The 27,637-nt window shown below is 43.9% G+C and overlaps 1 protein-coding gene across 3 annotated transcripts; it reads left to right on the top strand.

The window, feature by feature from the left end:
• Positions 1 to 1,935: 1,935 nt before the first annotated feature.
• SGCA (sarcoglycan alpha) lies at positions 1,936 to 26,762 on the top strand. Of its 3 annotated transcripts, XM_075846383.1 has the most exons (10): positions 2,275 to 2,372; positions 10,968 to 11,090; positions 13,775 to 13,917; positions 14,004 to 14,076; positions 18,326 to 18,518; positions 20,669 to 20,828; positions 21,251 to 21,450; positions 22,204 to 22,230; positions 23,081 to 23,282; positions 26,562 to 26,762. In XM_075846383.1, exons 1-9 carry the CDS (start codon positions 2,279 to 2,281, stop codon positions 23,268 to 23,270), a joined length of 1,203 nt encoding a protein of 400 aa, XP_075702498.1. In that variant the 5' UTR covers positions 2,275 to 2,278; the 3' UTR covers positions 23,271 to 23,282; positions 26,562 to 26,762. The 3 variants fall into 3 exon arrangements, with proteins under 3 accessions (XP_075702500.1, XP_075702498.1, XP_075702499.1); XM_075846385.1 differs by lacking the exons at positions 2,275 to 2,372; positions 10,968 to 11,090 and adding an exon at positions 1,936 to 1,974 and having other exon boundaries at positions 26,562 to 26,757; XM_075846384.1 differs by lacking the exon at positions 10,968 to 11,090 and having other exon boundaries at positions 26,562 to 26,760.
• The last annotated feature ends 875 nt before the right edge of the window (positions 26,763 to 27,637 follow it).

The following is a 27,637-nucleotide window of genomic DNA, read 5'->3' as shown; positions in this document are numbered from 1 at the left end:
GATTATATTCACTCACAGATATTAGGATGACATTGTGACACAGATAGGTGACCTGGAAAAGACCATCATCTATTTCACTTCAATGTGACATTGGTACAGCGGGAACTACATCATCAAGTGTGGCACTCGCCAATGGCGATAGCGTTTAAATATATATATGAAATGAACACCGCACTCCAACACAGCTAAATGTTAGTTCCTCAACTTGAATATATAAAAAACCATAGGACAAAGGAACCACATCAGGACTTCAATGAAGATGAAACACGGCTGTTTTATTCAACTTTCTCTATATATATATATATATATACACAGATGTAGCAGAGCTGCGGGTTACACTGCCACATTATCCCAGTGTTGTCTTGGTGCACAATAGAATCAGTCAAATGACAAATTCATCCGTGCTACACTATATATGTATAAAATACATGAACAGCCTCCTTTCCACTGAAAACAATGGACATCACAGAAACCTATAAAAGAGAAGATCATACAATTCCTTAGAGTAAAATAAGGATTATTTTACACCACCTTAGTGAAGCCCCGGGGATTGAATGACATTTGGCCAGAATGCCCCCTCCTTACTATACCTACTCAATAAAACATGTAGATATATAGTAACAATTCCAATTATAACTCTCTTAAGCACTTTCTGGGCATTTCGGACGATTGTACAGATGCCGACATGTCAAAACTTTACTGGAAACTATTGGGAATCCTGTCTGTAATTTTATATTGTTTATATATATATATATATAAGTCATAAATTGCTGCAAAGTCAGTGTCTTTAAAAGGGTGGCCTAGTTTAGAAAACGCATTTTTTTTATACCCTATTAGGTAATTCTGAGTTAATAGAGGGGGTCCTCTGTTCAGGATTATCCTCTCTTGGTCAGAGAAGAGAGAGAAAGAGTTTACCTCGTACTGGAGGACCTGTCCTATCCTTCATTTCCCAGATGACCCATTGATATGAATTGGCAATGTGTAATACTTTATTTCCCCTGTGGTGGTGCTGCAGAGAAATAGAACACTTACTGCCAGCTTCCTGCTGATCAATGGGGTCCCAGCAGGGGGACATTTTGTGCTCAAGAGACCCTTTTAACGTAAGTATGGATTGTCCAATGAGGAGTATCCTTTAAAGACAATTTCACCCTGAACATGTTTTTATATGGAGGCAAAAGATTCGGCCTCTAGATGGTATTTTAGATCAAAAGCCACGACTGTCGGATTTGTCTTACGACGATCGGCGGACACCATTGACTTATACTCGGGGCCTTCTGGGTTCCCTTGAAGTTTCGGTCATTTCAACAGCAAGAGAACAGCAGAAACTCCTAACGCCAATGTTAACTGAACCTAGTATTGTTGGGGGCCAGCTGCTACGTGAACTTGCGCGCTTTGCATTTCATAGGAAGCGAATTAGACTGTGAGATAAAACCTATGATAATATGAGGAGAACTTCCAAACTCCATGCAGCTGTTCTGGTTGAATTTGATCCCCCAGCCACAGCGCTTCCAGGCAGGAGTGTTACCCACAGAGCTGCCCTGGTGCCCGCATGTACAACTTTGGGTTCCATGTAAGTCGATTTGGATAGGGAAGAAATGTGTTTTTCCTCACATGCAGACAGAATTGTACTTATTGATCCCATCCCGCAGTGTGAGGAACATTGATCCGCAGTTGTGAGAGCCAGCAGCAATACCGAGGCCCTGTTCATTTAACCATTGCCCTGCTGCATCTGTCCTGTTTCCATGCTCATATCCGAGCACATCGGCTGCTGCTGATGATCCGTTATTATGACTGTAGCATTGGTGTTTTTGTGTCTGGTTTTGCCAGTGGTAGCAGAGAACTACATTTCCCACAATGCAATGCATGCAGAGAACAGCTGGATTGGATGAGAGGAGGGTGGGGGGCTTGTGGTGGCAGAAGGGAGGTTTAGGAGAGTGGGGGTGGAAGAGACGGTGCTGGGTTGCATGGTAACAGGTTTGTAAGCAGAGCTGACAGCAGGATAATGAGGGCTGTGACATGTTGGAGAATGGAGCGCGCATGGCTATTTCTCCGGGTGCATGTGGTGCGCTCTGTTGTGTAGGTGGATGACAATTTGGCCTTCTTAAAGGAAAAAAAAAAATATTGTTAATTTTAGATTGTGTTTTTGTTAATTAGAGAAAAAGTGATGCTTCCTTTTATAGGCTGAAAATCTAGCGTTTAGGCGGCCATTTTGTGGCCTGTTATTTATAGATCAGTAACACATCCTTCAGCTCCGTATACTGAGTATAACCGGTGATGGATGGATTCACAATCTAACTTCTCACATATAGGACCAGGGCTTGCGCCAGAAACAACTGCCACCAGGACATGGGAGAGCGGGCATGGCAATCTAGGTAAACCTCTTCTATGCTTGTCAAGCCTAATGGGGTAAACAGGGAACCCACTCATACCCTGTGTATAGGGAGAACATATAAACTCCAGGCAGATGTTGCTAGATAAGGAGCCCTATGGCCATCAATGTGTGATCAACCTCTGAAACCCCTCCAATCAGTAGAAAGAAGGGTCCAAGCTGGGCCCCACTTCTGCAGTACCTAGCCCAGCGCCATTCTCGTTATGTGGCTGTGTCTAGTATTGCAGAGCCCCTTCATTCTGCTAATCATGGAGGTCCTGGCGGTCAGACTCCCATAGATCATATATTGATGGCCTATAAGGGATTGGTCCTTATGACTGAATCGATAATTGTAGGATACATGTGGGTAGTTTTTGCTTGGTTAAAGGCGTTTTCCAATCTTAGAATGCCATAGGATATGCCATAAATATATATGCCATAGATGTGGGTCCCAGCTCTCCCAACCCCACTTTGTGTGGTGCGGCAGAAGCCAGACGGGGACTAGTGGAGTGAGGGTCACACCTGCGTGCCGCTCTCTCCATTCTCTCTCCATTCTGTTCAATGGCAGTCCCGGAAACAGACAGGCAATGGCTGATCGGCTGTTTCCGTAATTCCCATTGAACAAAATGGAGAGAGCGGCACACACGTGCGACCCTCTCCACCGGTCCCTCTCTGGCTTCTTTGGCCGCCGCATCACGCGAAACCCATTCTCAATATAGGTGCGGGTCCCAGAGTTGGAACCCAAATCTATCAGACATTTATGTGGATAACCATAAATGTCTAAGATGGGAAAAACCCTTTAACTGGACTCCTATTGACATGAATAGGACTGTTGCTTTGCAGCACTGAGGTTCGAATCCAACCAGGGTGACATGTCCGTTCCCACGCTCCAAAAATAAACTGGTCAAGGGTTTTCCTATGAATTTAGCCCCAGTTTTTGGGAGAATAGATTGTGATCTTCATTGGGGTCAGGAACTGATATGAGTGTAAGGGTTACAGCGCTGCGGAATATGTTGGTGCTATAAAAATAATGTCTGCGTAATATACAGGGGCCTCGTAAATAATACCTGTAAAGATGTTCATAAAACTATAATAATGACATAATAGTCATTATTCACAAGCTGCCTCGTAGTTTACACTCTAATAAGATCCCCTCTTATATTCTGTCTGTTCTGCACATTTAATCGCCTGTCCCCCTCCCCACGTCCATTCTCACTGGCTGTCAGGTCACATACAGGTTAATGTCACTTTGCCTGTGGGCATTGTGTCTGTCAAGTGACTCTGTGCCTCTTCCACCACAGGGGGTGAGATGATGGTGATCAGTGGTAAGGAGGAGTGAACGCAGAGGAGGAGGGGGTGTCTATTGTTTGGGAGATGGCACGAGCGTACCGGCCTGAAGGAATTGGGGAGCAGTGGGAGAAAGCTATCTTATTATTATTTGGCCAGCGTTACCCTATTTTATGTAATATATATTATAGCAGTAGAGAAAGGGGAATGAGAGTCCTGGTTATTAGGGACCCCCTAAGTGAGCAATAGAATTCTCTGCAGATACCTCCCTGAGAGAGAACATGCCAGAAAGTGGTTAAAGAATGCTGTGTGGGGCACACAGTAGGCATTATTACTGTGTAGGGGGGCACAACAAGCGGCACTATTACTGTGGGGGCCAAAAAAGGCAGCCCACTCATAAAACCTTTGCACTGGGCCTACCAGAGCGAGGGTGGGGTGGTCAATGCCTTTCGTGCCGTATTTTGTGCCATAGGTTTGATCACCATAGCTTTGTTTATGCAGGGTAACAACTTGCCATGAAGCCAGCAGCTGCGGCCCTACAACCACTGCTGTTATTGTGGCATGTGTCACCGCTATCTCCGCTACTCCTCCACCTTCCCTACATATAATATCGTCTCTGACTGCTGTGTTGGGAAAATTGTTTCTAATTTTTCTGGAAAAGCTCTTTGTCTGTTCTATGGGACACATCTTTACAATGTATATGTCAGGATCTTGAAGGAAATGTGCATTACAATACTTTCTCTAAAGTTAATTTGCAGATATAACTAGTTAAAGGGTTTTGTCCAGGATTAGAAAAACTGGTCTGCTTGTTTTTTTTATCCGGAACAGCGCCACTCTTGTCAATAGGTTGTGTCTGTTATTGCAGCTTAGCCTCATTTAAATTTCAATACCAGTCACAGCCCATGTGCCAAGAGTGTCACTATTATGCAAACTATGCTGCTGCGGGGATGTTGTCAGTGGCACTGCAGGCAATGGACAGACGTCTTTTATATCAATGTAACATTGTAACAACAATGTAAGACAAGAATGGTGAAGGAGTTCGGGCTATACAAGTGTTTCAAAGACTCAAGGTCTGTTCACACTAGTGTCATGGCTTCTGTTTTTGATGGAGCCCTGAAAGCTATGCCCGATCTATTTTCGAGCAGATACTGCCAAATACTGGCGTACCCTATTGACTTATAATGGGGCCCATCAGGTTTCCATTTTTTTTTGATGGCCAGAATAGTTCTACAGACAGGGCAATTCTTGTCATCAAAAATACTGTAAACCAAAATGGACTGGCAATTATGCCAGTGTGAACACCGTCTGGTTTACACGCCTGGTTCACTTGTACATAACCAGCTCTTCATCGACTTGCTCTCTTCATATAGTCCAGGGCTCTCGAAAAGTCCATAGGACAACATGATGCATGACCCTAAGGACCAGTGACCATATGATCAATGGGCCATAAACTAAAGCTGACCCTAGATGGCCACTCAACACATTATATGGTGATTGTAAACCTCTACATCTGTAGTCAATGGCGTACATAGAAGAAGGGTGCCCTCATGGCAGAAATCAAAATGGGGCCACATCCTGGATCTGGTCCATGTACCTCTGGTTTTCAATGTTGTTCTTTAATGTTATGGAGGGAGGAATATTGTGCACACCACCAATGATGAATGGGGAAGGGGCTACATTGATATGGAGCCCTCCACCATAGAACCTATAGCAGCCACAGGTTACGTACACCCATGTCTAATCAAATCAATCAAAATCCTTACAAAATGTATTGGACATGGATTATCGTTCGGTCCTACTCAGGTAGTGTCTATCTTCTGACCACATTTGAGTTTCCACTTGTAGTGGAATAATCTTCTATTGTCCCTACTACTGTCCCCAACCACATGGACCCATACAGTGTACAGTTATCAATACGCTGCGGGTCATGTAGTAGTTGTGGATATGTTCTCCTTCCATATGTTGGGTGCTCTGATATCAACTGTGCGAGGTCTGAATGGCCTGTTGTATATACCCATATGCATGGCTTATTAGGCGCTGTATTTCCGGTTGAATCCCATACATACTTTCAATAGGGAATGTGAGTCAGCCTACAAAGCTCCATTTGTTTCAAGATGGGGTCAACTTTCCTGTAAGGCATGTGACAGTCCAGCGTCTATGACACATAGTCCCGTTGTTCACTGCAATAGATGCTTCCAGCTTGGCCTCATGCACAGTAGGCAAGCTGTAGAAGCTGAGCTGCAGTGTAAAGCATGGGGAGAGAATGGACAGAGCAGTTGCCTGAGTTTCATTAAAATTGTTCTTTTTTTTTTAGACTAAGACTCCAACAGATAATCAAGGCTACAAAAAGGGTCTATTGTTCTGGCATGTCTGTACATTACATAGCAGCTTGTTGATTTCAACGGGCATAGTGCAATGCTTCATCTAACCTGTAGTGGCACCAAATTCCCTCAAAGATTTCAGATGATCGGTGGGATTCTCAGCAGTAGGACATCCTGCAAATAGTATCTCATCGGGGACATAGGGTTTGTCCAGGATTAGAAAATCGTGTCTGGTACTACAGCTCATCCTCCTCTTCATTCATCCTGGACAACTCCTTTAAGAAAGTGACTTTCAGAGGCAACAACTAGAAATATGATTTAATATTTTAACATTTACTACTTCCTTTCTCCTGTTGGCCAGTGTCTCCATTTTTACCTCCTCTCTGCTTGCTAGCTCTCCTCTGTGATAGGTGTGAGTGCCCCCTGCTGGATCTTAAAGTGGAGAATAGTGAAAAAAAAATCACCGGCCACATCATTTAGTAATTTCTCACATATTCTAGCCCAGGTCTGATGTGGTGAAGGTGTATTCTTCATTCTGACAACTTGTTGACAACTTAGCTTATTTCTGGATGACTCTGGATTCTGCTTGGACTCCTTTAGCCTGTGTACAACCTGAACGAATGTCACCTGTCCCAACCTCACACTATTGTCTGAACTACTACGACTCAGTAATATTTCCCCAGACAACTTGGTATCTTGCTTCACAATTCAAGTCCATTCTGTCATGTAAAGGTGAAGAAGAGGAGGTTGCCTTAGACCCTAACCCAGTTTAGCGAATACCCACCCTATCGTAACATGAAGGTCAAACACCCTGGTACGTCGTACCAACATTACATGCTCCCGACATATCAATGAATATAATCATTAATATAAGTGTTCATATAGGGGTTCCCAATGATCATCTGTAATCTGCAGGGGAACCTGGCATCAAGTGTTTCATCTCCCTGCAGCGCTACCGCAGGTCATATGAAGAAATACATGATGCCCTTTAAAATCCATGGCCTGTCCACGTAATGTTAGATGCTACTGAGAAAGAGAGAGCTACTCCTTGTAGCCATAGCTGGCAAATCGGTAGAGGACCCGATTGTGTAAATATAGGGGTTGCCTCAATCGGGGGTGCTCAACCGATTTGCCAGCTATGGCTACAAAGAGCACCTCCCTCTCTGGAGGATCTAACATTACGTGGACAAGCAATGGATTTTAATGGGCATCATGTAATGCTTCATATGACCTGCGGTAGCGCTGCAGGGAGATTAAACACTTGATGCCAGGTTCCCCTGCAGATTACAGATGATCATTGGGAATTCCAGCAGTGAGACAGCCTGTGATCTGCTTGTTTTTGAGAGGATCTTCTAACAAAAGAGGATTTTTCCAAAGCAACCAACTCCTTTAATGGCACTCTGAAGAATACAGTCATGTTTCTTTTGGTTTACTTTGGCTTTTGTTGATTTTATTTAACTTTTTAGATGTCTCATCATTTAATTCAGAGGAACATATTGTTTTAATGGGTTTTCTGGATATTGCGGTCAGGCCCAGGCATGCCACTCTCCATGTGTCACCACTGTCCAGTCTCTCCTCCCCTCCCAGCTGGCATTGTCACTCTTCTACTGCCCGTCCCCTCCGCCATCAGAGCAGATATGGCATCTCGGACTGTGGCTCGTCTGACAGGCATGTCCCAGCTTTTCTGAGTGTGTGTTATGTGTGTGGTGCGTCACCTTCTTCTATCTGTTTATGTCGGTTTTCTGCTTATCTTTACATTTCCTCAAACTTTTTCTTCACCTTCATTTAATTACTTCCAAATTTTTTTGGACCCTGTAAAGCCTACTCTCCCCATCATCCCCTGTCCACAAGTTGTCCCCTGCCTTTCTTCTATTATTTATCTCCTTTATTTTCTTGACGGTAGAACCCCCTGTCTCAGACTTGACAGCTCCACTCTCTCTCTCTCTCTATATATATATATATATATATATATATATATATCTCTGGGATATAAATACAGTAACGCATGTGTGGGCGAACGAGTGTGTATTTATAAGTGTCCTAAAGAACTTATTTATGGACTAGTTTCATTATAAATCCGTTCAGTTCATTGAGTGACAAACCACGCTTGTGCTTATATTAACCAGACGGTGCAAGGCGCAATATATCAATGTATATACTGTATGCAGGTCATTGAACACCTTAGTGACTTGTAATGTTCATAAAATTTACATTAGGGAGTACATTCTATCAGGGCCTGCCTTAGAATAGATGGTGCCCCGTGTGAATTTATCTTTCGGCGCCCCACCCGCATCATAAAAAAAATGCCCTATATAGTGCCTCCACACAGTATGATGCCCCTTTAGTGCCCCCCATACAGTATAATAATATTTAATAATATAATATATTATAACCCCTTCAAGGACACTGTATTTTGTCCACTAAGGGTATGTTCACACGGCAACGCAAAATACGTCTGAAATTACGGAGCTGTTTTCAGGCAAAAACAGCTCCTGAATTTCAGACGTTTTTACAAGTGTCGTAATTGGAGCTGCTTTTCAATGGAGTCAATGAAAAATGGCTCCAATTACGTTCCAAGAAGCGTCCTGCACTTCTTTGACGCAGGCGTAATTTTACACGCCGTCTTTTGACAGAGACGCGTAAAATGACAGCTCGTCTGCACAGAACATCGTAAGACCCATTGCAAGCAATGGGCAGATGTTTCCTGACGTATTGGAGCCGTCTTTTCAGGCGTAATTCGAGGTGTAAAACGCCTCCATTACGTCTGAAAATAGGTTGTGTGCACATACCCTAAATGTGCCCACACAGTATTATGACCCCTAAGTGCCACACACAGTATAATGTTCGCTTAGTGGCCTCCACACAGTGTAATGTCCCCCTCCCCTGGCTGCCACACCCCCCCCCCCTTGTAGATAGTGCCCCCCTATAGATTGTGCCATACAGCCTCCCTGTAGATTGTGCCATAATCCCCAACCTCCTCCTTGTAGATTGTGCCATACAGCCCCCCACCTCTCCCTTGCCCCCAAACAAACAAGAAATTGTACTCACCTAGACCCCATTCATTCCCACAACGAACTGAGCTGCTCCACGACGGGATCCTTGCGTAGGCCGGCGTGATCCTGTAGCCTAGTACAGAATTTCCTAACCTTTTCAGACTTGAGGCACCTCAGGAAAAAAAAAAATCCTCCACGCACCCCTACCAAAAATTGTTTAGAGAAAGGCAGAAAATGGCTAAAAACAAGCACTACACTCTTAGGGTATGTTCACACAGCGTTTTTTGTAAGGCAAAAATAAAATCTGCCTCAAAATTCCTGAAGGAATTTTGAAGCAGATTTTTAATTGACTGCGTTGTTTGACCTTTTTTTGCATTTTTTTTTAAGACGTTGAAGCGAATGCAAAAGACGCCAACTGCCTCATATTCATTTCAATTGGAGGTCAGAGGTGGAAACCACTTGAAGACTTTCAGCCCCCCCACCCTCACTCACAGTAAAAGGACCATCAGCCCCCCACTCACAGTAAAATGACCATCAGCCCCCCACTCACAGTAAAATGACCATCAGCCCCCCCACTCCCAGTAAAATGACCATAAGCCCGCCACTCTCACTAAGATGACCATCAGCCCGCCACTCACAGATTCCCCCTGTAGATAGTGCCACACATCCCCCATGTAGGTAGGTCCACACAGCCCCTGTAGATAGTGCCACACAGCCCCCTTGTAGGTAGTGCCACACAGCTCCTTGTAGGTAGTGCCACACAGCCGCCTGGTATGTAGTGCCACACAGCCCCTTGTAGGTAGTGCCACACAGCCCCCTTGTAGGTAGTGCCACACAGCCCCCTTGTAGGTAGTGCCACACAGCCCCTTGTAGGTAGTGCCACACAGCCTCCTTGTAGGTAGTGCCACACAGCCCCCTTGTAGGTAGTGCCACACAGCCCCCCTGTAGGTAGTGCCACACAGCCTCCTTGTAGATAGCACCCCTCCTTCCTGTATATAGCACCACTGTAGCTTCCTGAAGGAGTGGAATACCCGTGTGGATGTGGATTCCGCTCCTAACCGGAGCACTTGATGTCTCTGTCCATATATGGACAGTGACATCAAGGGCAACTCTAGAAGCGGAATCCCCTTCTACAGGTCGCGCACCCCTAAGGCCAGCCCTGCTATCTATCTATCTATCTATCTATCTATCTATCTATCTATCTATCTATCTATCTATCTATCTATCTATCTATACAACAGACAGACAGATAGATAGATAGATAGATAGATAGATAGATAGATAGATAGAACAAAAAAATCAGGCAGCACTACGTAGAATTTCAGCGAACCAAAGTGGGCTACTTTATTACCCCAGTGGCGCTAGGGTAATAAAGTACCCCACTTTGGTTCACTGAAATTCTACGGAGTGCTGCCTGATTTTTTTTGTTCCATATAGACGGGACATTGGTCGGTTCCCTAGGGCTTGCACCCACAGATTGATAGTGCTGCTGGACTTTTGGATTTGCTAGATAGAGAGATAGATAGATAGAGAGATAGATATGAGATAGATAGAAAAGAGATATGATAGATAGATAGATAGATAGATAGATAGATAGATAGATAGATAGATAGATAGATAGATAGATAGATTGTACCTTTTAAATTTACAGCTCTTCGAGGTTCTGCTGCAGAGAAGCATCACCAAGGCATGTAGAGGCCACCACCATCCTTTACCAGGGATTCGGTGTGTTTTGGTAGTGGGCATAGTTTGGCTTATGGCAACACTTGTACTCACGGAGACTGATCTCATCCATGGCAGATTTAAAACTCCATCAGAGATTTCATTTTTTCTTGATATTAGAAACACAGAGTAACTTTAGCACAGACCCTCGGCTCAATCTGTACATGAGCTCAGATGGTTGCGCCTGGTACTCTGTATATAGGGGGACATTTCTGTGTGTAACGTTTATTGTATTACTCTGATGACTGAAGATTTGACTTCTCCTTCACCCCTCAGTCTCTCTTTGGCTGTGTCTCTTGGGTTGTCTCTGTGATCAGAATGTCTACCCATCAGTGGGCACGCTATTTGTGCACAGGTTGGACACGGAGGATTACCAATATCGCTTCCTAAATAAATCTGGTGAGTGACAGACTGATGTCTATATTATTAAAGGAGTAGTCTGATTTAGAAAACCCATGATCAAATCTCTTATTAGGGAATTCTGAGGATCCTCATCTATTAGCTAGAACAAAGAGTGGCTACAAAGAGCGTCTCTCACCCTGGAGGACCCAGCATATCCATGCATTTCCTGGACTGCCCATTGATTCCAATGGACACTGTGTAATACCTTATTTCCCCAGTGGGGGCACTATAGAATACTGGCACCATTTAAAGCAGCCTGTATTCTGTTTTTGGATTTATAGGGGCTGCTGTGACATCTGTAAGAAGATTGAAGCCATCCCATTGAGCAGCCCATTTAGATAACATAGGCTGTTGTAAATGGTACCAGCATTCAGCTAACAACCCTAAATCAATCCTCAATTCTCACTGTGCTGCACTACCATAGGGGGTTCAACATCCAGATCTCCATAGAAGGCAGAGGATCCAGCCATGTCACACTCTGACAGTGGCCTCTACTGCCAAATAATGGCTTGAATATGTGTTACACTTTGCAGAATGCAAATCACCAGAGTAAACGCTGCAGATATTGAGCTAGCTAAGATTGCTTTGTGATTTCAGCTCTGAAGGCTGCAGAATTGTAAATGCAGCTCAGGAGCAGTTTACTGGCAAAGTATCAGTGCAAAATAAGTAATATGATGTCTGTACAATTTTTGGAGATTATATCCAAGTATAATCTGTAAAACGGAGAGCAGAGGTGAATGTACGTCACAATCATGGAGAGTAACAATAATTGGTTGAGTAAGTGATCATGTGATAAACAATTAAATTAATAATAATTCATTTGGGAGATGAAAATATTGAATTTCGGGCTGAGGGTTTAACCACAAATATTTCAAGAGCGAAATTTTACCGTCAAAAATCCCATAACGTCTTATAGCATCCCCAGTGTTGTATATACACAAACATCAAGATCAGACAAGTGCCATCTGCTGTTCAAATAGAAAAGTGCAAGTGGAAAGCTCTTGCTACATAGTAGCGATAGTATGACTACCTCTGTCACTATGGTAACAGACGATCAATATGCCCTCACTGCAGATAGGGGGAGCTCTACTCTGAAACCTTCTTCTACTATCTCACCAGAGTTTTTCATGCAGAATACAGCAGAGAGGGACTGGAGATCTAAGAACACGGTATAAATGACACTCTATTATCTCATTTCAATAAAGCAGTTTTTATTAACCACTCACTTTGTGTAAACTTCTATTATTCCTTTCCTTTCTTGAAATTATTTAGAAGGAATTGAGATGTATATGTGAGTAGATAAGGATTGTTATACACAGTCCAGTCACATTATTATCACCACCTCCTACTTTTGACGTCGGCAGCGCATAGTCTATGAAGGAAGTGATGTGTCGTGGGCTTGGTGGGTATATAAGGTGTGCGATAGGCTGTCTGAACACATATCACTCGTTGTTGGCATGGGTAAAAGGGGCAATTTATCATAGTTGCAAAAAGGAATGTTCATTGGCTTTCGAGCCGAGGGTGGCGGTATTTCTCACACAGCGCAGTTTGTGAACTGTTCGCGTGCTGCTGGGATGACAGTGTATCGTGACCGGACAAATGGCACCATTAGGAATAACCGACACAGAAACTGCGGAGCACCACGTGCCATTGATATGAGAGGTGAATGTCGGCTACGAAGGTGCGCGAGGGCCGAACGACACACTACAGTGGAGCAGCTCACCGTGAAAATCAACCCAGGGGCTACCAGACGTGTCTCTAAAACAGTTCAGTGAACTCTACTGCGTATGGGGCTCCGAAGCAGACGGATGGTCACTGCTCCTATGTAACAAAGGTGCATCGGGGGGAAAAAAGGTTTCAATTTGCACAGCAGTATCGGCATTGGATCACCTATTGGGTTGCCTTCTCCGATGAGTCACGCTTTCTGCTTCATCGAACGGATGGACGTTGGCATCACAGGCGAGAAAGATCAGAGAACAAACACCCTGCAACCGTTTCTGGAAGAACACGCTGGTGGCGGCAGCGTTTATGGGCTGGGGAATTCACTGCATTCTCTGGGCCACTCACCCATGTGAAAGGCTCTGTACCTATATGTAGATCACGTCCACCCATACATGCGGTCTGTCTTCCCTGGGGCAGATGGAATATTCCAGCAAGACAATGCGACATGTCACACGGCTAGAAATGTCCGACAGTGGTTGGAAGAGCATGACCAAGACTTCCAAGTACTTCACCAATAATTCACCAGACTTGAACCCAATTGAGCATCTGTGGGACCTCAATCGTCTTGTTCGCTCTTTGGATCCTCCCCCACGCTCCCTCCTGGAAATGTGAGATGCACTGCAGTCAGCGGCGCCAGATACCTGAGACGTCCCACCAGCACCTTATTGATCACTCCCAGCCCGTCTAGCTGCTGTCTGTGCTGCACACGGCGGTTACTCAGGATATTAGCTGGTGGTCATAATAATGGGACTTGACTGTGTGTATATATATATAAATATATATATATATATATATATATATAAATAATAATAATATATATATATAAAAGCAGGTGCCCTACCTATGAGGAACTATTAGAGCCACGGGGTCCATATACTGCATATACTGTTCTTAAACGAGGCCCCCGTGATTACTACGTCCGCTTATTTGAACCATGCTCCTGTCTTTTGTATTAACAGTTCGACCTCAACCCATTTCCTTTCGAGCCAATTTGGTGGGTTACCCTGACCTGCCAAGATGGTTGCGTTATACCCAGCGCTCCCCCTGGCACAGTGCATATTTGTATGGATCCCCTACCATGCCTGGGAAGCATGTCATAGAGGTACAGAGATTTCACAGTTGAGTCATAGGGGTAGTCAGCTGCAAATGTACTAATCCCTGATATATTTGTCAATGATTGTTCTTCAGGTCACTAAATACAACCGGAACACGTTTGAAATACTGGGGGAAAAGATCATTTTCAACATTCTTTCCGCAACAGGTAAGTGGCTCATATTGTCATAGTCGTACTGGGGAGCAGAGCTGCCAGATGCAGGGTCCTTACAATGATGCTTGTCCTATCTAAACAACTCCTTTTCTAAATTCGGACCTGATGGTGACCAGTTTATTGTTGCGGGTCCAACAGCAGACATTCAAAGTGACAACGCATTTTTCCTGCAGCAACCCCGCAGGAGAAATGTGGCATTACATGGCATTACCAGCCTGCAGCCGCCCCAGTGCCCGACCATCACTACAGATGGTCGGGTGCTGGATCGCACTCGGCTCTTCCCAGTATCCCTGGTGGCGGTGGGTACCGGGGTAATAATGTGGGTTACTGCTAGCCTCTGCACCTGCTAACACTAAGCCCCACCTTATTAATGGATGCTGTCAATCAGCCAGCAGCCATTACTAAACAGTAGTAGTAAAGTCTAAAAAATACAGAGACATAGAAAAAATATTTTATTGAAATAAAAAAAAAACACACAACCCTCGTTATCCATTTTATTGAAAATAAAGAAAGCCGTCATCGAAGTAGTCCTCGAATCCGACGTAGTCCAACGACCGGACCTGTAAAAAACACAAACACATAAAAAAGCAAAGCAATTATGAACTTACCTTTCCTGGATCCAGCGCTGGAGCCGCAATGTCAGCGAGCTGGGCCCTATATCTAATCCAATCATGTGTGATACTGTCTGCTGGGCCCTATATCTAATCCAATCATGTGTCATACTGTTCGCTGAGCCACTGTATCTAATCCAATCATGTGTGATACTGTCCGCTGAGCCACTGTATCTAATCCAATCATGTGTGATACTGTCCGCTGAGCCACTGTATCTAATCCAGTCATGTGTGATACTGTCTGCTGAGCCACTGTATCTAATCCTATCCATGGGGGGGTTGTGAGTGTGTGTAATAATGGCACAAAATAGAGAGTGGCACTCCAGTGGGCATAATATAAAAATGAAAATGTATTCACCCGTAGTGAAAAGGCGACGTTTCGATCCGACCATAGTCATTTTCAAGCAACGTGCACAAGTGGTATTGGGGTTTATACACACCCGTCTCATGGAAATGTTTACAAATATTCGCATCATTTATACACAATTTGAGAGATCAATCGTGAACAAAATATAAAGCGCAAAGCGCAACCTCATCATAACATATCATAGTTGTAGTACTACAAAGACCGGCATGTGAAGTTCATAAAAATTACATGGAACGTATCTTATTTAGCACCTTCCCGACATTTGACGTATCCATACGTAGCCATTCATAGCCGGGTAGGGGAAGTATGAACGGGTTCACGTAAAGAACCCGCTCCATATGATGCGGGTGTCGGCTGTATGTTACAGCCGACACTTCAGAGTAACTAGCGGGATCACGCTCGATCGCGATCCCGCTCGTTTAACCCATTAAATGCCGCTGTCAGTAGCAACTGCGGCATTTAAATTGTTAGAAAGAATGGGCGACCCCCTCTAGCAACTCATCGCGCCCCCCGCAATGCAATCGTTTCTATGCCTAATGAAGGCCCCGGGGTCCGCCATCTTTGTGCTCCTAAGCGCTGCCTCCGGCAGGGATTAATAGAAGCCTGTCAGAATCACGACTACACGTATATCGTGCAAGCGATCCAACGATCGCTGGTTGAAGAACCCTAGGGGGACTAATACAAAAAGTAAAAATTAGTAAAATCAAGTTTTTTTGTGATGTAAAAATAAATAAATAAACATAATTGGTATCGCCGCATCCATAAAAGTCTGAACTATTACAATATATAATTATTTAACCCGCACGGTGAACGCCGTAAAAAAAAAAAATGTAAACCCAGAATCGCTATTTTTTGGTCACCTTATCTCCCACAAAAAAATTGAATAAAAAGTGATCAAAACGTCGCATGAAACCCAAAATGGTATCATTAAAAACTACAGCTTATCCTGCAAAGAATAAGCCCTCGTACCACTTAATCGACGGAAAAATAAAAAAGTTACGGCTCTCAGGATTTGGCGACACAAAATAATTTACATTTTTTACACTTCGTTTTTTACTTGTAAAAGTAGTAAAATATAGAAATAACTATATATATTTGATATCACCGTAATCGTATTGACCCACAGAATAAAGTTAACATGTAGTTTTAATTGCACAGAGAATTCCGTAAAAACGAAGCGAAAAAAACAATGGAGGAATTGCTATTTTTTTCATTTTCTACCCCACAAATAATTTTTTCCCCATTTCCTAGTACATTATATGGCACCATAAATGGCGCTACGAAAAAACTACAACTCGTCCCGCAAAAATCAAGCCCTCATAGGACTAAATCGGCGGAAAAATAAAAAAGTTATGGCTTTTGGAAGGTGGGGAGAGAAAAACGAAAATTAAAATCTGAAAGTTGTTTACGACGGGAAGGGGTTAATATACAAATAGCAAACGTCTCTAATCACCCAGGAGAACGGCAATAATCACATGATCCTCTATGTGTGTTTGTTACTAGCGCCTCTGCACCTGCGCAATCATTGTTTCTGGTGTGCTAGTCACATGTTGCTGGTGACCAATGGAATTGGAGTAAGTGCAAATGCGCATGTCATTATAGAGGCCAAAATCTCCATCTTAGTAATTGGCAGAACAGGGCTAAAGGGGAAAACCAATAGGATTGCATTATGGTCGGGAGAACTGGGTGTGCCAAGCAATTTCTATACAAGTCCAGGTTTGGAGGTCGCCTGGTCAGTGGAGCAACCACAATTTGTATCCTGAATCCTGTTCACAGTGACGCCCCATTGAATACGCTGGAGATCTATATCTGGGAATCTGTCACCAGTTTTAATCTGCCCTATCTTTGAGCAGCATAAAGTATTGACAGACAACCTGATTTCGGGGGGTCTGTCACTTGTCAATATGATGTAGTCTTCATAAAATGACTGTTTATAAGTTGCAGCGCAGCGCGCTCCCCCTGCGGACAGCTTTCCCCCTGTTACTGTGCATAGAGAAGATAGCTGTCAATCAGCGGCGGTGGGTGGGATTCTCCCGCATGTAAGGTCGGATTCACGTGTGCGTTTTGCGCGCACAAAAGGTCCATAACAGCTCCGTCTGTCACCCTCGTATGATGCGCGACTGCGTGATTTTCACGAAGCCGCCATCATTATGACACTCTGTTTGTAAACAGAAAAACACGTGGTGCTTTTCTGTTTTCATTCATAGTTTTTACTGCTGTTGCGCGAATTACGAGCGTCCCACGGAAGTGCTTCCGTGTGCTGCGCGTGATTTTCACGCACCCATTGACGTCAATGGGTGCGTGATTCGTGAAAAACACACAAATATAGGACATGTCGTGAGTTTTACGTAGCGGACACACGTTGCGTAAAAATCACTGACGGTCTGAACGGCCCCATAGACTAACATAGGTCCGTGCGAGGCGCGTGAAAAATCACTTGCGTCGCACGGACGTATTACACGTTCGTCTGAATAAGCCCTGAGGAATATGGAGGACTCCAGCATTAGCGCCTGCACGTCATTAGGAGGACTCTTGGCTCGTCTCGCGCTGAATCTCATAATCAATGAGATCGGGGTCCCCGGCACTACTTCATCCTACACTAGGATGGAGCAGCATAAACCCGGTGACAGATTCCATTTAAATTAGGTTCAATGCGGCTAGAACTTTAAAAATAAAGGTAATTGTATTTGTGTTTACTGTAAATCCTGTGCCGTCCCCACACCGCCCGTACCCTTACTTACTGCGGCGGCGATTGGATGCCACAATCAGGTGACAGGAAGACTGGGGACAGGTGGGTTCCTGCCGCGCGGGAATGGCACAGAATTACTAAGATAAGTGCATTACAGCTTCCCGCTGACCATTCTGCCCACTTCCCTCTCTTTAAAGGCTCAAACTGTAAACCAGCAGGGGCCCTGACCAATGTCACTGTATGGGGCCCCGAAACTTCTGACGTACGACCTGACGTACATAGTATGACATGACTTGACAAGTGATTGCCATATATTACATCCATACAAATCTATTGGCTTGACAAACTAAACCAAAAATATATTTAAATCTTGTAATACTGCCCCCTATGAACAAAAAAATTGGATCTAAACTTGTAGGAAAGTGTTCGCATTTGAATGGAATTACTGATAATATGTTGTTAACCTCCACCACTCAACATGACTTCACCCATCTATTATTAACCCTTACACCTCATTCTGCTCTTGATTTCTCCAGTATTAATGCTTTATTTATCCCCACAATTGTCAACCTTAAGAGGTGCTACCACCGTATGAAGCAGAGTTTCTGATTGACAATGTGGATATAGAAGAGATGCTCCCACCAGAAGCTCAGCACAACTTTCAGGTCTCTCTGCAGGAACTTTGGAACACCCAGAAACTTTCTATCATTAACGTCACGTCGGCGCTGGACAAAGGGGGTAGAGTGCCGCTGCCCGGACTAAAAGAGGGGTATTTATAAAGTCGTCTTCTCTGTTCTTCAGTCTTAAGTCCTTCAGAAGACGACCTGTGGCAAGTAACAGCTCAATATTGGGCCTTATTGACACGAACGTGTTATATGTCCGTGCTACGCGCGTCGCACGGACCTATGTAAGTGAATGGGGCCGTTCAGACTGTCAGTGAATTTCACGCAGCGTACGGACCTTTTGCGCGCGGAAAACGGACACGTCCGTGTGAACAAGGCCTAAATGACATCATGAGGAAGCTGAGATATGAGGAGTTGTTTGTCAGACTGGTCAAGTGTGATTTTTTTTTTCCGCTTAACAACAATAAAGTAGCTCTGCAGGGTAAAAAAAAAGCCCTCAAAAAATATTTCAGCTCCTTTCCTGTAGTAAAACATCATCACCGTTCATCTCCTGTTCTTCAGTGTGAGGACCTGATAAACAGCTCTTCATATCTCAGCTTCCTAAACGTCTGAAAGTATGAAAAACACACACGTCCATCAAGTTTGACTATTCACCATGTTTTCCCATTTTGTGTGGAAGTCGTCTTTAATGGGGTATTATTTTTGTCATCAATTTCCATGGGATGCGTCGTCGAGCTAATTATTGGGGAGAAAGGTGGCCATACACATCAGTTTTTGTCAGAATTGGCTGACCATCTAATGTGTATGGGGTCTTCTCGACTCTCCTCCACGTCTGGTGAGAAAAGAATCGGGAAGTTGGATTTCAACATGCCCGATCCTTTTGTTCTCGGGATATAAGCCGTGGCCAGAGGTGTCTTTCTCCCCTCTCCAGAATACATACACGCTAAGCCAAGCCGATCATGCATGTGCATGGGAAGGAAAAGCTGTCATAATGTGTAAGGCCACTTTAGCTCTTTACCTATTAGATGACTCCATATGGTCAAGCTGAATAGGCCTCATGCAAACCAACGTGTTTTTGCGGCCACAAATCTGCAGGTGAATTGCGGTCCTAGTCATTTCTATGAGCCCATTCACACGACCGTGGTTTCCACGGTCCGTGCATTGGCTGGGAGCCTGGACCGCAAAAAGATAGGACATGTCCTATATGGGCCGCATTTTGCGGTCCTGGCTCATTAAAATGAATGTGTGATTTGCGGGCGGCCCGCGGATGGCCGTCCGAGTCCCAAATCACGGGCCGTGCGCACCACTACAGTCGTCTGCATGAGGCCTTAAGGGGGGAGTAGGGGGTAATAGCTGTGGACAGAACAATCATTTGGCCAATAGATATCTCACATTACAATGTTCAGTCTTTTAGATTTGGCTTCACTTGCCTATAAAGTATTAGTAATAATAAGGCATTATCTGATATACATTGTATTAGAATTGCTGGGGGTTGTAGTGTGGGCGGTCAGGGAGTACTGGGGGTTGTAGTGTTACAACAGCTAGAGAGCCTCGGGTTGGAGACCACTGCTCCGGGTTGACCTTCTTCTTTAAACGCTAGTGATGATTTACCGTATAGCGAGCGCGTCCTCCATCGGATTTAGTCTTTACAGCTGCAACATCTGCGCAGTATTAATGATCCTACTCAGTCCCTAGAAAGTAATCCCATGCTGCATTACCCGTCATTAATGTCCCTGCCATCCACATCAGTCCACACTCCTTCTACTTGACAGAGCGTGCCAGGGATGCCAGCTTCAAAGGGCATTCAGAAAATGCTACCTCTGTCACCTAAAACAGATGTCATCTGAAATATAAACCCTAATGTCAACCACTGTTGGTTGTTTCTTATTTACATCGGTTTCTGGGAAAGCTGGGTGACTACTGATATCACTGGCATTAAAATAGGAGTTGTCACCCAGCTTTTCCAGGCTCCTGAATGGCATTCCTGCCTATTAATGCAAAGATACATCCCTGGTTTCCATATTTTTTTTTAGCATCACAAGAGAGGTCTAGGAGAAATGCATAATACATGGGAGCTTTAGTGGAGGGCATATGTGCCAACAGAAGGTACCACACAGGGAACCATCCAATTTAAGGCCTGGCCTGTTCTGTATAGATGGAGGGTGGGACCTTAGAATAGATTGCTCTGGTGGGCCCAAGGGACCCCAGTCCGACACCATTCATAATCACAGTGGTGTGAGACAATGTTCTTAACACTTCTACATAAATATCTCACTAAGTATTTGCTTCTGTACAGCGTGTTTGTAAAGGTGGGCTCCGTTGTCCCCTTCCCGGAGTGTCTTTATGAGACCCAAAAGCCGCAGATCCGACAGCAGTGCAAAGAAGGGAAGAGACCAGTGATATGTCCCAAACTATTGGCAAATGACTTCAGCATAGACTGGTGCAATGTGACCTTGGTGAGTACTAGGTGCAGTACTGGATATGACCACCAGGTGGCATAAATTTACACAATAGTCTACAAAAACATTCACCACTGGATTAAAAAATCAAGTATTTTTTTTGTAAAAGTTATACAGCACTAATCTAATGGAAAATGTGCCTTTTATGTAGATATTTGCTATGTAGTGGAATAAATTCTTATTATTAATGAAAAAAAAATACAGAACAACATAGAAAATTCCTTTAATCCAGTATCAATCCAGAAATTCTGATAATCCGGCATTTTTCTCCAGTTATGAAATGACAGCAGCAAATTTACTAGAACATTTTATATTCTTTATGTTTCTGTCCCCGTCTGATAATTCAGAACATTTAATAATCCAGCACCGATCAGCATTTTCTAGGATTAATTCTGAATTTGTGTTGGTTTATGTTACAGGTAGATGAGCCCAAATCCTCCCCTACTCCTCGTAGTTCTGGGCCGCTGGAATGGGATGGAGAATTTAATCCTCCTTCTGATGAACTAGGAGAAACGAACTTCCTCCCAGATTACCTGCTGACTATGTTACTCCCCATTTTCATCGCCCTGTTGTTGTGCGTCCTGCTGTCCTATATCATGTGCTGCCGCAGGGAAGGGGTGTAAGTACTTAAAAATACAATGCAACCATTACGTGCAACGGATCAGTTTTCCATAGTGGAGTCGGACACTGCTTTAAAGGGGTTTTAATATCCTTTATAGGATACGTATGGCGGTTCGGATCAATTTATATGTCCTGGGCACCCCTATTCTCAGAATAGGGCATGCCATAAAGCAATTCTGTCTTGAGATGAAGACCTAGGTGATCACTGAAGTTGATGGTAACCTCATTGAAAAGATTTGAAGACTCGTATGGGACTCTTGGAGGGAGGGATCCAGGACCCTTGGTTGGACCCATTCCCTCTGCTATTGGGTGTTGAGCCCCTCTCCTGAGGAACTGAATTGTTGGCAAACAAGGGTTGGTGGAAAGAAACACTAGGCCCTTCTGTCCTGGGTGGCAAAATCTGGCACCATAATGGGGTCCCAAATGATCTTTGGTATAGGGCCTCCGCTTTCTATGTAGACCATTGAGTGCTGGGAATCATGATGATGGGAGTAGTATTAGGAAGCATGGTCATGTATAAAGGGCTGGAGATCACCATGATTGATGTTGTGATCGGGATCATGATGATGAAAGGAGTCTTGTATTTGGGATCCTGATGAAGGACAGGGGATTAGTAGTGCTGAGGTTCGTGATCAAAGGAGTAATGTTGAGGATCACAAAAGTATCATTGTGACCAAGGATGTAGTGTTGGGTGTCATGATGATTATTAGTGTAATCGATGAAGATCCTAAAATTGTACTTTTATTTTCAGACAAAAGAGAGACGCGGAGGCATCTGAGTAAGTACCAGAACTTCTGACTCTTCCCTTAGTATCCTTTATTCACATAGCACGAACATATTGTACATAGAGATTGTCATAACCTGAACCTAGGGGAACTTCAATATCATTTCCCTAGTAGTGAAGTTTCCCGGAAGTGTTGAGATCTACCGGCAGAATTGGATAGCTCCTGCTTTACCATTGGTGGAGAGTTAGCAAATGTGAAATCCGGTATATTTGTAATGTATTTCATGGCCTTTTTACGGTTTTTATTTATATTTTAGTTCCATTTTGCAGTGTAGAAAATAAATCTCAGACTACTTACTGGAAACTGTCAACAGGAGGGTAGCTGCTGCTGACAGATCTTATTACTGTTAGTAAAGGGGTGTAGGAGGGCTTTTCTTTCCCCGGGTCAAAGATTTAGTTTGCTGCCCTAGCCTTGTATTTGAGTACCCTGGCTAAGGCAGAGGGGCTTGTTGCCATCAGGGGCACAAGTCCTGCCAGACCCCCTACCTACGCCCCTGCTACCGATAAACAGGCACTGCCACCACAGATGACTACATTACATATACACGCTCTTGTCCTTCATGACCCACCACCACTTCTACTTGGATGCCTGCTTGTCCCCACCATTATCTTTTGGCATGAGGTATGAGGGAAAGTGGAAAAGTAACTGCCAGATGTTTCCTTTGACCATAGTTTGATGGTTACATATTATTGGTAGCACCTTTTATGGTACCACTTATCATCTGTTTTACAAACCTCTTGGAGTATTCATTCACTAGACTTTAGATTCACACTGTGTCCATAATGTTTTGTTTGGTTCTTACCCCAATATCATTTATCACATGTCATTGGTTGTGTTTCACAGAATCCAGTTGGTTCACCAATACTCGATCTTCTCCAACACGGAAGAGCTTCGGCATATGGCTGCCAACAGGGATGTTCCTCGACCTCTTTCTACGCTGCCCATGTTCAACATCCGCACTGGACAGAGGACATCCCCGATGGAGTTGTCAGGAGACAGTGCCCGTGTACCTCTCATCCTGTCCCAGCAGTAAACATTCAACAAGGTATGTAAAGGATGAAGACAATCCTATGAGTGTGGGTGTACTACATACATGAAAATGGAGATCTGAAGTCTTCAGATATGGTCATGTTCACTCGACATTTCCTGTGACATTCAAAGCTAATAATAATTATTGAAGATCTGAATCGGTGGCCTCACTGAGATGGAGAAATCGATATTGAGGGGAAAAAAAGCACCACTTTCTACAAGCCACTTGTGGACAGAGGTCCATTCACTAACAATCACTTGAGCTGTGAATATAACTAATGGGTGGGGGTTTGTCATAGGGGAATATGATTGGTTGGTTTGTTTGTTTTCTGGCCTCCTATTTCAGACTGAGCAGTGGGAGAAGGTTTCTATTTCAGCAAGCTGCCTCCCAGCAAGAGGCAAATGGTTCTAAGCCCCACCCCTATTTTCAAAAGTAATATATATATATATGTATATATATACATTTATATTTATGCCATAGTTTTGATTGTGGCATAAAGCAAAAATTGATCAAGGAACAGGATGATAGGATGACCATACCTTGACAAACCATGTATCAGACAACTAACTCTTGTACGAATGTGAAGCTTTCACCTTTGGAGTCATCTTTAAAATCTATTAGGGAAATGCATGAAATAATTTTATTAAACTTTATACAGGAAACTATTGCAATAGTCACAAAAAATTAGGGAAATGTTATGTTATGCAGTTCCCAAATAGATCTGTAAAGTAACTCCAAGAGCTCTCCTAAAAGGTCTGGTTTAGTAAATACCTGTATTCCCCCATAAAATAAAGATTTTGGAGCATTTTTTTCTTAGAACTTTGCATTGTACCGTTCCTCTGTTATTCCTCATTGAAATGTAAAAGTAAATTGACAACTGGGTGTTACCAGTTATGGGTGTGTTCCTAAACAGTCTGACACTGTCCAATCAGTGCTCACCAGGGGCGTAACTAGGAAAGACTGGGCCCCATAGCAAACTTTTGACTGGGGCCCCCCCTCCCCTGGGTGTCACACAACCCCCCCCTTGTAGATAGTGCCTTTTTTACAGCCCCCCCTGTAGATAACGCCATACAGCCCCCCTCTGTAGATAGCGCCATACATCCCCCCGTAGAGAACGCCATACAGCCCCCCGTAGAGAACGCCATACAGCCCCCCCCCCCCGTAGGGAACGCCATACAGCTCCCCCCCCTGTAGGGAACGCCATACAGCGTCCCCCCTCCCAAAAAAATGCGACCTACAGTGTGTCCTACAAAATACATGTATCCCCTCTCCACAGGATCTCCACAGGATAGGGGATACATGAGTGATCGCTGACTGAAAGTCCCCTGAACTTCTCCGTGACTAACCTCTGACTTCCGGCGTCTGCGCAGCTCAATAAAATTGAAAGGAGCGCTGGTCACGCATGCGCACAAGCACGACCGGCGCTCCATTCATTTCTACGGAGCTGCCGACACAGACCCCGGAAGTTCGAGGTTTGTGATGGAGAACTTCAGGAGACTTTCAGTCCCCCGCTCTCCCTATCAATGCCAGCGATCACACATGTATCCCCTATCCTGTGGAGAGGGGATACATGTCCTGTGGAGAGGGGATACATGTCCTGTGGAGAGGGGGGGGATACATGTCTTTTGCTCTATTTTGCGCCTTCAGGACCAGTCACCGTTTAGCCATTTTTAGCACGTGTTGGGCTAATGACGTAATTTTTGCAACGTTTTTTTCTGTAAACAATGCAGGTTTCGTTTTTTATCGTTTTTATACACACCTTTTTTGCTATTTTAGAATTTTTATTCATAAAGTTTGAAAATAATAGTAAAAAAATAAGCTTTTTTACATTTCAGCTATTTTTTTTTTGGTAATAACCTAGTTTTACCCTAAAATAGACCTTTTATTTGTGATCGTCATTGTCTACCGTAAATTTGTATATATTACATGTCTATATTAGGGTAATTGGGTCAGCGCTAGCGTTACAACAATGATTGGCGGGGGGAACGTTTTTTTGGGGTGGGTATTTTATGTGTATTTATTATTGCATTTTTTTTTGCACTTTACTTTATTATTTTTTTATTACAATGGTCTGTTCCTCAAAGGTCAAAAAAGACCTTTGGGGAACTTTATATATATTTTTTCTTTCTTTTACACCATGTTTTTCCCCTGTAGCTGGAGCAGCACAGCAGCCCCAGTTACAGGGGAAATCAGCCCTCTCATAGTGACGATTGTCACTAATAGGGCTGTGCTGGGTCTAGTAAGACCCAGCAGCAGTCTGTCAGTAACGGCACCCGGCGATCATGTGACCAGTCACATGATCACCGGGAGGAATAGAGACAGCGCCGCTGCTGCTGTCTCTATTCCTGTACACAGCGCGCATTCAGCGCTGTCTACAAGTGATCAGAGAAGACAGAAGCAGGGAAAGCTGCTTCTATCTTCTCCTCAGGGTCCCCGGCAGTCACTCACAGCCGGAGACCCGACATTCAGCTGCCCGATCGCGCGGGCAGCAAGTTAAAACCCGAGCCGTAGAAAGTCTATGGCCCGGGTTTTAAGGACCCTGACCGCTGGCCGTAAAAATACAGCCAGCGGTCGGGAACCAGTTAATGGCAGAGCGGGGAGATACCTCCCTGCTCTGCTGTAGTGTTCAGTGGCGTCCCGCTGTAGCAGCCATAGCGGCTGCTAGCGGAGCCTCCGGCCATGCCGGCGGGCGAAACGGGCCCCCTCATGCCGCGGGCCCCGTAGCAGCCGCTACTGCTGCTACGGCGGTAGTTACGCCACTGGTGCTCACAGTCTTAGACTGTGTAGGGACGCACCCCGTTTGACAAGGGGAATGTTAACACCCAGTTGTGAATTTATTAATAAATTACTAGGAGGAATAACAGAGGAATGGCACAACGAAGAGTTCTAAGAAAAGATGCTCCAGAATTGTGATTTTTTTTTGGGGAATAAAATTATTTACTAAAACAGACATGTCAGGAGAGGTAACAGATTTACGCTTGATATCAATATTACCACCATAGATCCCAACTTTGCATGGACCGTATATGTTCTGCTGTATATACAAATACACCAGTCAAGGTGACTTCTATAATGGTCCCATAATTCTGACTTTATAATACATAGACTGATGTGAATCTATAGCGGGGAAGTTATACCTCAGTTCTTGGGTAGCTGATGAGGACCGGGCAACTTTACAAGAACCCAAAGTCCCAAGACCCATGTCTCCTATTTGAAGCGTTGACACATTTCGTCTTCTGTAGCCCGTTCCTCTTAGTTATGGTCCTTAAGTCTTGTGTCTTTTACTTTTCCTAGGAAATGAAGTCATCCGGGAAGTGGAGGTCTGGAGTTTTTTTTTTGCGGCACATGAAAGATTTCTGCAGGATTATGTTTTCCTACTGTACTGTATGTGGTATGAATGCAGTCAATAGTTATGAAAATAAGCAATTCAATAAAGTTTATAATATACTGCATACCACGTAAACACTCATCTCACCTTTCTATTCAGGACTCTAGGAGAGCTGGGTGAACATCCTTGTGGAGTTTGAAATAGTGGCCATACATACTGCGGAGTGCTGTCTGTGGAAATGATATATGTGCCTCGTGTTGAGAGAATATGAGGTTATCCAACAATACTGTTGAACCTATATAGTCATACATCTGCATTTATAATGACATATAACCGTTAAAGGCACACTCCAATTAAAACTGATACACTGTGTTAAGCCTAGTGCCTGAGGGGGCGGGGCATGACACAAGAATTTCAGAGAACAGAAGTCATGCTCCGCCCCCTCAGGCCCTGCGCTAGGCATAAAACAGTGTTACCTGGAGTGTTGTTTTAAATATATAAAACAAACCACTTCACAGCATTACATTTCATAATTTAATTTATTAAATAATGATAATTTCCATCAAGATATAACAATATAAGTATGTGAGGGCTTTTACCACATCAAATTGTGCAATGCCATAGGACATAAAAGTCTTTTGGGTGAGATCTTACATCAATGCTGACAATGGGGGTACTTCGTCCCCATTCCCTATGGTTAGATCTCCACCAACACAATTCTAACGTGGGAAAACTCCTCTAACATAGTTCATAGAGATATTAGGTAACATGAAGAAACACCAATGTTCATGAATATAAAGCCAAGTTTCCTGCTCAGTTCGATTTTTCATACCGAGTGCACAATGCCCATGTGAAGTCTGTAAAGGCCCTTCAAGATGTCAATCAAACATATCATTAATTTCGGTGGGAATCCATCATCAGAAACCTATATTGATCCTGAGAGCAAGACTTTATCAATGGAGCGGTGACCATGAATGTATAATTCTGCTCAACTGTAATGAGTAGGAACTACAGAAACCTACAAATCTGTAATTCCCATTCA

This window comes from Rhinoderma darwinii, chromosome 13 (assembly GCF_050947455.1).
Source record: "Rhinoderma darwinii isolate aRhiDar2 chromosome 13, aRhiDar2.hap1, whole genome shotgun sequence".
NCBI lineage: Eukaryota > Metazoa > Chordata > Amphibia > Anura > Rhinodermatidae > Rhinoderma > Rhinoderma darwinii.
The sequence above is the reverse complement of the archived record's forward strand: the minus strand, read 5'-3'. Positions and strand labels throughout refer to the sequence as shown.

What these genes read in the sequence shown, in the direction of transcription:
- SGCA (XM_075846383.1), top strand. Translation starts at nt 2,279, where the DNA reads ATGGATTCACAATCTAACTTCTCACATATAGGACCAGGGCTTGCGCCA. An exon ending in GAGCGGGCATGGCAATCTAG is followed by an intron (nt 2,373 to 10,967) that starts GTAAACCTCTTC and finishes TTCACCCCTCAG; the next exon opens with TCTCTCTTTGGCTGTGTCTC. An exon ending in TGCTGCCGCAGGGAAGGGGT is followed by an intron (nt 21,451 to 22,203) that starts GTAAGTACTTAA and finishes TTTTATTTTCAG; the next exon opens with ACAAAAGAGAGACGCGGAGG.